This window comes from Helianthus annuus, chromosome 3 (genome assembly GCF_002127325.2).
Source record: "Helianthus annuus cultivar XRQ/B chromosome 3, HanXRQr2.0-SUNRISE, whole genome shotgun sequence".
In the NCBI taxonomy this organism is placed as follows: domain Eukaryota; kingdom Viridiplantae; phylum Streptophyta; class Magnoliopsida; order Asterales; family Asteraceae; genus Helianthus; species Helianthus annuus.
The window spans coordinates 143,537,715-143,548,600 of NC_035435.2; the positions used below are offsets into that span (position 1 = coordinate 143,537,715).

At 33.7% G+C, this 10,886-nt stretch overlaps 1 protein-coding gene across 1 annotated transcript; it reads right to left on the bottom strand.

The window, feature by feature from the left end:
- Positions 1–3,682: 3,682 nt before the first annotated feature.
- Positions 3,683–5,341, bottom strand: LOC110932162 (protein FAR1-RELATED SEQUENCE 12-like). The gene is made up of 3 exons (XM_022175520.2): positions 5,258–5,341; positions 4,681–5,042; positions 3,683–4,295 (listed from the first exon to the last, which is right to left on the bottom strand). Exons 1-3 carry the CDS (start codon positions 5,339–5,341, stop codon positions 3,683–3,685), a joined length of 1,059 nt encoding a protein of 352 aa, XP_022031212.2.
- Positions 5,342–10,886: the final 5,545 nt, after the last annotated feature.

Consider the following 10,886-nt stretch of genomic DNA (forward strand, 5'->3'; position numbering starts at 1 on the left):
ACAATCGAAAAAGAAGTTCAAATTACTGGAATACAAACAATGTTTGATAGAATTGAAGAACAAGATACTGAAAAGGAAATCAGTGATCTAATTCAAAACACATCATTCCTCAACCCACAAGAAGATCCGTATAAAACACCTGCAAATCAAGAACAACCAACAAGTGATATAAGCAAAATAGAAGAAATAATCACAAGGATGGTACGACCAGATCCAGAGAAAAATGTATCAGAAGTATTTTGTTCACCTTACTATGTAAGACAAGTAGCAATGAAGGAAGCAAGAACGGCACACGAAAACAACATATTGGGATATGCTTTCCATGCAGAAGGAGAAATGATGTAAAAATTCATTTATATACACTAAAACAGAAAAAAAAACAAATTATTATAATTTAATTATTATTTTTTTTGCAGGGACACTCTCTTTGAAATTAAACATCATGTATTTCTATATAGATATGCTGCTGAAACAATGAGGCCAGGATTGGAAATCACCGGAGAAGTAATCAGTTGTTGGTCATATATTTTGAATGAAGAAGAAAAAAGAAGATTAAAAGACAACAAAACTCCAAGATTTTTCTGTACTATTCGAATGTTGGTATGATATATAAAACGCAATTATTCTGTATTAGAAATAATATTCGTATAATGAAGTATTTTGAAGTTTGATTGAATGAAGTTTTATAAAACGCAATTGCAGTTTTATTTCTTTAATAAAACGCAATGCTTACTCTGTTTGAATGAAGTTTTATAAAACGCAGCTGTATGTTTTGTTACCTTCATAAAACGCAGCTGTATGTTTTATTACCTTCATAAAACGCAATAATATGTTAACTTGTTTAATTTTATGCAGGCTTTAACATCGAGTGATAAGGAAGAAACTGAAAATAAAGAAAAGATGATAGAAGCATTCACAAAGAACATTGAAAAAATTCTTCATGGTGCAAAGCTAAAAATCATAAAGGATTTTAAAATTATCCTTGTCCCGATTCTCCTTTCAGAGCATTTCTTTGTGATCTCCTTCAATCTTGAAGAGAAACAAATATTCATCATTGATAACAGTGCGAAAGAAGAAACAAATGAAGCTAAATATGGTGATATGCCTGAAAATACAGTAAGTATTCTTACTTATGCTTTTAAAACACAAATATAAACCACCTAATCTTTTTGTTTTGTTTTTTTTTTCTGTAGAGGAATGCTTTGGCAGCTTACCTTAAATCTGTTGGACATGAAAAAGCAGATGATATAAAGGGAATAACCCCTGTTAGAATGCAGATGTAATTGAGGACAAAAGATAACGACATTGATTGTGGTATATTCTGTATGCGTCATATGGAATGTTATCATGGTGAAGCGGTCGAAAAATGGGATTGTGGGTTTAACGTGGAATATGAAGAACCTGCAATTATCAAGAAGGGTAAAAACAAAAAAACCAGTCAACAAGCAGACCGCACAACTTGAAGATTTAAGAAGAAAGTTCATCGCGAAGATATTATTGCACGAAATCAACGAACAAAAAGATTATGTTATTGAGGACTCAAAGAAGTTTCGAGACCTCAGTGTGAAACTTAAAAAACAATCTTATGACACTAGTTAGATAGGATTAAAGACAGGCTTGCTCATGCTGGTTTACTTTGATTTTGAAATGCTACTTATTATAAAACGCAATGTTTTTTCTTTTAGCATGGTTTTAATATAACTCATTATTTTCTTGATCTTGCTGGTTACTTTGATTTAGAAATGCTACTTATTATGATATGCAGTGTTTTTTCTTTTGGGATAATTATTATATAACGCAATATTTTGATGATATATTTAAAATGCTCTTATTTGTTTGTTATTTTAAAACGCAATTTGTATCCTTTAAAATTATTTAAACATTATTTTGAAAAAAAATTTATAAAATATATATAAAATTTATAAAACGCAACATTTTAATAGTATGCTATCACTCAACATTGTCTATTTATTTGTTGTTTGACATAAGTTATTTACTGTAAAACGCATTACAAAGTGTTTCCTAATTATTCATTTCCAAACATATAACGCAATATACTTTATAACACAATGATTTTTTTTTACAATTTTTATAACACAAAAAACAAATTAAAAACTTAATTACAACAATGACAATCATAAAAATGATAAATTATAATCTTCTAAAACGAAATGTTATAAAAAATAATAATAAATGAATAGTAGATAAAACAAAAAAAAAACTGATAGCTTAATGACAAGAATTAGATTAGACAAAAAGCCTTAAAAAGCCTTTTGGATTCCTGATATAAAATACTGTATGATTTAACAATCAATTCAAAGATAAAAAATAAAAAATAATTATTTTTATTACTAACACACTTGATTCAAATCCCTCTACCAATCCATTATATAAGAACAAAAACCCTAAACTATTTTCACATTGCTCTCATCATACACCAAATACACTAATACCCAACACACACAAACCCTAAAATGGCTAATCAACAACTATCAGTTTGGTGGGTTAAAAGAGGTAATTTCGTTCTTCAATACCTTGATGGAAAAAAATACCATTCCGTTGCTTCTGTTCTTCAAAACTGCAATGATAGTGTTTTGAGAAGGATGAATGAAATAGGTATACCACCTTCTTGTTACACAGATCAAACAGCCGCACTGTTCAGAATTCTACACAAAAGATTTGGAAATCCGAATCAAACTGCAACTGAAGATGCCCAGGTTACATCTTGGGAGTTCATTGAGGAAACTTACAAAGTTTCAGTGACTTGGGACGATGGTGATGTGGAGATATATGACCCAAAGTACATATCTACCAGTGAGGATCTAAATTTTTTGAAGTAGTTATCTGAAATACCAATCATCAACAACTCTGCTAGCAAATTTGTAGAGAAGCTTCAAAAGGCAGTAGTCTCACAGGTTGAACTTTGGGTTGAATCTAAATGTGATGAGGAAATCCCTGATGGAAGCTTAGGGTTCTCATCCGAAGAAGAAACACACTTTGATCCATGATGCTGATCATGCTAGTAATTTTTATTTAATTTTGTGGTTTGAAAACATCATCTTTGTTTAAAACTATCATCATCTATATAATGCAATGTTTATTATATCCACTTGCATTTCTTGTTTAATTTGATCTATGATCTGTGTTATAATAAAATGCAATAATCAAAAAATGTCATTTAAAGTATATTGTTCTATGTATAAAACGGAATAACAATATACTGTTATCATAAAACACAATTAACCAAAAAAAGCTGATAAGTGATGAGGAAATCCCTGATGGAAGCTTAGGGTTCTCATCATTTCTTGTTTAATTTGATCTATGATCTGTGTTACAATAAAACGCAATAATCAAAAAATACCATTTAAAGTATATTGTTCTATGTATAAAACGCAATGTTTATGATATCCACATGCATTTCTTGTTTAATTTGATCTGTGATCTGTGTTACAATAAAACGCAATAATAAAAAAATACCATTTAAAGTACATTGTTCTATGTATAAAACGCAATAACAATATACTGTTGTTATCATAAAACGCAATTAACCAAAACGAGCTGATATTTATGAAGGATATCACAAAACGCAGTAACAAAAAGAGATGAAACCTATACATCATAAAACGCAATGACAACTTTTTTTCTTATTGATATCTGATTTTGATAGAATTTGTATACATAATTACATTGCATTGCTAGAACATATAGCATTAGAAGAAACCTTATCTTTACATGTGCGACTGTTATGTCCTTTTCCACCACATACACGGCACGATTTCTGGATCTTTGATGATTTCTGAATTGAAATCTCACGATTAGACTTGATCTTTTTTTGTACACCGCATCCTTTGGTCCTTATTTTGATCGGGACACGAATCATAGAATCTGATTTTTCTAAGTTCCCTCCAATATCAGCAAATCTTTCTTTGCGACTAGGAGGCGGCGCAGCAACCATAACCTCATCGGCTTTATCAATATAACTTTTAATATGATCCATGTAACGACACAGCTCATCTAAATCGCCAACCAGCCTATTAATCACATACTCATTTGCAACAACGATTTCTCTATAAACTTTATCAATTTCACTATTCCTACCAATTTCATCAAACCGAATATTGCAATGATTTGATCCAATTGAAACAACATCTCTCATCCATCTTCTATGAACATATCTTCTAGGAAACTCAGTTATATAATTATACCGTAGAACATAAAATATATGGCGGCACAATATACCAAATTGTTCAAACCGTTTGCAAGAACAACTTATACTTAAACCATCTTCTTGTTTGCTGTATTGCACATGTAAATAAGATTAAAAAGCTATATAAAATTAGTGAAATGTAATATAAAACGCAATGAATAATAAATATAATACAGATATAAGTATATGATCATATAATGATAAAACGCAACAAAAGATGGAAAAAATAAAACGCAATAGATATTTAAAACAATATAAATTTAAAAAATACCTTGAAAAAAGATGTGAATGGCTGTTTAAAATCCTTTATTTCAAAATATTGAACATCACCCACAGTATCAAGAGACTTTGACATACACTTTGTAATGGCAGCATCAATTTCAATCTGAATATCCTTAAAAATTGTTTTGGTATATATTTCTGATGCTTGTTTCTCCAATACAAAGTCACTCTAGGGCTTACACTGAATATACCTTGTATCATGATCATTCCTCCTATGCTCATGCCTTTGAATATCCATTGCAGTCCCAAAATGAGTGAAAAATTCAACAAGTGTACATCTTGGATTGCAAATCTGACCAAAGAAGTAATTCTCGCTTTCACATCTTGACGTAGTACGCATAAGACTAGCCAAATCCTCTCCATGGTAATAAGCAGGAATCCAATCAAATCGAAGATCATACATATCTTTTAACCACTCATGATTTTCCAATACAAAAGTAGACATTATTGAATGCCACTCAGTTTCAAAATCTTCTGGAATCATAGTATCATTCCAAACAACATGAGTCATTCTTGTATTAAAATCAATGTTTGCAGACAAAACAGGAACAACCTGAATAAAAAGTAATAAACTTATTAAACATAAAACGCAATAATTTAAAACCCAATATATTGAAAATGATAAACATAATGCATTGATGGTAAAACGCAATTGTTTTGTAATTCTATTGACAAAAATGTTTGGGGATCTTATTGTATAATACATAAAACGCAATAATAAAACAATATAAAATTGTAGTTTGTTATATCATAAAACGCAGTTAATACCTTTGTCTTCAATTTCTCCCATATATGCCACATACATAACCTATGCCTACTTCTTGAAAGTACATCCTTAATAGCTCTCTTCATTGCAACATCTTGATCAGTAACAACAACTTTAGGCTCACTTCCAAAAACATTAACAAAGCACCTTAAAAGCCATCTATAAGAATCTGCAGTCTCCGAACCAAGTAATGCCCCACCAAATGTGACATTCCTAAAATGATTATCAATACTAGTAAATGGTACAAAAACCAAATCATACCTACATAAAGAACAAATTAAAAAAGCATTAGAAAAAATAGAACATGATATATAACGCAATAAATGAAAAAAACTTACTTGTTTGATTTATAAGTAGCATCAAAACCAAATATGTCACCAAACACTGTATAATTTGTTTTTGATTGCTCATCAGCCCAGAAAAGCCCTTTCAATCTTCTATCTTCACCAATAACATAATCACATGTGAAAGCAGGACAACATTCTTTCTTCCTAATAAGACGCCTAACTACTATTTCTGCATCATACTCTCTGATGTAAAGATTCAAATCCCTTCTATAATTCTTACAATCAACTTTACTAGCACCAACTTCACCAAAACCACCGTACATTGTTTTCATAATATTGAATGCTTTAACAGGTCCAATATTGATTGCAGACAATCCAGATATAAAACTTTCTTTTACATAATCGATACTTCTGGTAGCCAGCAAGAAATGAATATCTTCATCTTCAACAAAGATATGATTATATTCTTCTTCAAAGTAGTAGATTTTAAACATATTATTGTTCTCTAATATTAATTTCACATGAGCATTGCATCCAACTCTTTTTGAACCTCTATTACGTCTAACAATCTTTTTACTATTCTCAACTGAACCAGAATCTATTTCTTTGCTAACATGAAATCCTTCTTTTGAGCAGACAATATATCTTATTTTCACTAAACCACCACCATTTTTCCAAGAGGTATTTTTTCTTGCAGAAAAACCTGCAGCAAGTGCATATCTCTGATAAAATGCAAAAGCCTCATCAAATGACTTAAAAAACATTCCAATAGCAGGTGTAATGGATCCACTGACTTTAGGTTTGAAAAACCTTCTTCCACTGTTTAAGCATACACGTTCCTCCCACTTGGAAATGTTATTTGAAACAATTAAAAAAACTATAAAACGCAATACCTCTTACATAATAATGTTTTTAGTGATAAACCTAAAAATATGTTAATAAAAATTTAAAAATACAAACCTTTAAAGTTTGTATATGAACTAATATGGATAAAAGCATAAAACGCAATACGTTCAGTAAAACGCATCATGTGATCTGAAACACTTAACAAATAATCATAAAACGCAATACAACTTATATAATAATGTGTTTAGTGTAAAATCTCAAAATATGTTAATAATAATTTAGAAATACAGACCTTTAAAGTTTGTATATGAACTATTATGGATAAAAGCATAAAACGCAATACATTTAGTAAAACGCATCAAATGATGAAGAAACAAAAATTGTACAACAATGACAGTTATAGCTTTATATTACATAAATCTTAAAGAAAAGTTTTATGCATATAATTTAATTAACATCATAAAATGCAACTCTTCACTAAAACGCAATAAATGATGAAGAAACAAAACAAACAAATTATGTTAGATTATACAACAATAACAATTAAACTTATGAAAAATCAAATATTAATAACAGAAACACGAATTATAAAACGTAAAACAATGAAATTCGGAAAAAATAACAAAAATTTACTCAAAATTGAAGCTAAACATACCAGCAGAGTCTGAAGAAGACATTGAAGTTATCGAATTGACGAACGAAACAAGATTAATGTTTGAAAAGAGGTGAATTTGCGATCGATGGCGATTTAGGGTTATAGAATCTTCAATTATGTTATGAGAGTGATGAACTAAGAAGAGAGGTAACAGAATCTATAATCGAATTAGAACGAAGATATGATAATGAAAAAAGACGAAAAAGCCCGCGCGTCCAAAAGTTTAAAAAAAGATGATGAACGGCTAAGATTGCTTCCTATACTTCCTAGCCAAAATAAACTTCCTATTTGATCTTTTTCCTTAGAAATTATATTGTAAAATATAATAAACAAACAACACAACCACCAACACCACCACCACCACCACCACCACAACCTACCACCCTCAACCACCTCAACAACCAACACAACCTACCACCCACAACACAACACAACACAACACAACACAACACCACCTCACCACCGTCAACAACCACAACCCACCACCTCACCACCGTCAACCTTAACAAACCAACAACACAGCCCACCACCCACAAACACCACATGCTACCACCCACAACACAACACCACCACAGCCACCACCGTCAACCACCACAACCCACCACCGTCAACCACCACAGCCCACCACCTCACTACCGTCAATCTTAACAAACCAACACCACAGCCCACCACCCACAAACACCAAAGCCTACCACCGACTACACAACATCACCACCACCTCACCACCCACAAACACTACAGCCCAAAATAAACCACAAAAATCAGAGAAAAAATGAAAATTAAACATAAAAATACAGAATACGAACTAACCTTAAATACTCCAAGTGTATGAAGAGATACGAGAGCGATAACAATACGAGAGACAAAGAATCCGTGCGTGTATGTTTCTTCCGGATCTTCATCGTGTGGTCCAACGTTGTCTCGTGTGGTCCAAGACCTTTTTGGGTATATAGTTGGGTGTATATAGTCAAAGAACAGGCTCCTTGCTAAATAAGTCAAACAAAACGAACGTATACGGCCCTCATTGATCTATATGACGCGTATGTATTTACTTTTTGAAAAAGTTGTCAGTCTATACCGCCCTCATTGATCTATAAGGGGCTTATGAATTTAATTTTTCTGAGAAGGTGACAGCGTATACAACCGTATAGGTCAATGTGAGGCATATACACCAGCTAACTTTTTGTTATACGGACCTCATAGCACTATGTGAGACATATGTATTTACTTTTTCTGCAAAAGTGGTTAGATTTTGTACTTTATACGCATCTCATTGTGCTATGAGCATAGTATTGAGTCTTTTTTTCTAAACAAATAATCCATATCCATCTTCACATTCACAGTGGTTATTTGTAGATGTGGAAGGCAAGCTGGGATAAAAACATCTTGGACGGAAGTTAATCCCGGGCTTCAATTTTACACCTGCTCTCAATTGGTATGTACTTTAAGCACTACTACCATGTTTATATTTTTTTTATTTTAACAACAATTTAAAAAATATATATAAAGTTTTTTTTTATATATAGGCATCTCAATTTTACACTTAGAAACACTAATTCGCCTTCAGTTTCAGCGTTCTCGGTGCAAATTCTTTGCGTGGATCGACCCTCCCATGTGTCCTCGGGCAGTTCAAGTCATCCGAGGTTTGCTGGATACGAAAGCAGTACTTGAAGACGAAGTCAAGTATTTGAAAGAGGAGTTTCGAATGTATCAAGAGCAAGTAGCAGAAATGGAAAATAAAAATTCAAGGGTCGTTCGTAAGAGGGGCACCTGTTTGATAATCTGTTGGATTTTGTTTTTTTTTTCGTATTTGTATTTGTCGTTATCCGTATTTAAGTTTATGCAACTTATGTAAACGAATGTAATGACTCTCGTATTTTGGTGATTTAGCGGAATGTTATGTCTTGAGAGTTTATGCAACTTATAATAATAAAATATATGCACATTTAAAAAAACGATGTTATATCTAGTCCCGGCAAACGGGTCGGGCCGGGGGTCGGGTAGGGTTTTTGACCCATGACGATATTTTATGAAATGAATTTTGCGTATTATAAAGTGTCAAATTTTTTATTTACCAATTATTATAATGTCTTTAATTATTTTTCACTTGTTATTTATTAACCATAACGCAATAAATACACGAAACATCGTTTTATATTAATACACAAAACATGTCATTTTAATACAAAATGTGAAGACTAAACCCTGAACCCTAAACCCTAAATCGCTAACTGTTACATATTATTAAATTCTTGCAAACTGTATCGGTTATTCAGATCTCTATTCGGTCACCATATTGTTGCTATCAAGTTTAAGGACGCGTTCCACGGTAAACGTGCTTTCCGCTTCCCCATTAGCACATGAAGAACCTCCGACCTGATTTGGCACTCCCTCGTTGTTGCTGAAGAATTCTCAAGAACCGGTTCCACAGCACGAAGAACCAATCCATACAGAAGGAGTTCTCCCTTGAGGTTGCTGACGCAAAAGCATTGTCGTTGGTGGAACATTCCAGTTCACCCTCACAGTCACCGGTAAATATCTACTTCCACCGTCACAGATTGTGAGTGCAGAAGCATTGCCGTTGGTGGACGTTCCGGTGCATGAATCTAGAATACGAACGCAGTTAAGTGTTTGAATCTGAAATATGAACGCAGTGTACTTCTCCATAAGGATTACGCTACCACCACCGTCAAAACACCGACTTTCGATATCCTGTTAATAAAACATACAATTATAGCATTAGACCCGACATCCGAAAATATATTGTTAAAAATAATAAATGTAATAATAAAAATAACATATGCACATTTAAAAAAACGATGATATAAGTATAGACCTGACAAACGTGTCAGGCCGGGAATCGGGTAGGGTTACGCTACCACCACCACCACCACCACATCCGTCAATCATCACCACCACCACAACCACCACCACCACCACCACAGCCGTCAATCACCACCACCCCCACCACCACAGCCGTCAATCACCACCACCACCACCACAGCCGTCAATCAACACCACCACCACAACCACCACCACCACCACAATCGTTAATCACCACCACCACCTCCACAACCACCACCACTACCACCACAGCCGTCAATCACCACCACCACTACAACAACCACCACCACCACAGCCGTCAATCACCACCACCACCACAGCCTTCAATCACTACCACCACCACAACCACCACCACAACCACAACCACAACCACCACCACCACCACCACAACCGTCAATCACCACCACCACCACAGCCGTCAATCACCACTGCCGTCATTCCCCACCACAGTCAATCCCCCACCTTTGTCAATCCCCACCGCCACCAATCCCCCACCGCCGTCAATCCCCCACCACCGTCAAACCCAACACCACCACAAACGGCGGAAATAAAACCAAAAAATAAAAAAAGGTTGAAGATTAGCAATAAAATTTGTAATACAAACTAACCTTCATCGTGTGGTCCAGAGTTTGCCTTGTGAAAATCGTGTGGTACAGAGCATTTGTGTGTGTGTTCTTAGTGTTTTAGTGTGTGATTTTTTAAATTTTAGATCTAGTTTACCCCTTTATTGAAGTTGGGAAAGTGTTTGTGTTCAATGAGAGTCGCATGGTTCAATGAGCACCTTAAAGGATATAATATAACCAATTTATCAGCTCATGTACCAGAGGATAAACTGGTTAAGGCTTGTGTGTTCTATGCGAAATGTGCGAGTTCGAAACCCTGGGGAGGCCGGTCCGATACAGAAGGACCCCTCCCTTTTTTATTTGTGTAATTCTAATTTTTGCGTATGAAGAGTATAAAGGATATACTATAACCAATTATCAGCTCCTGTACAGGAGG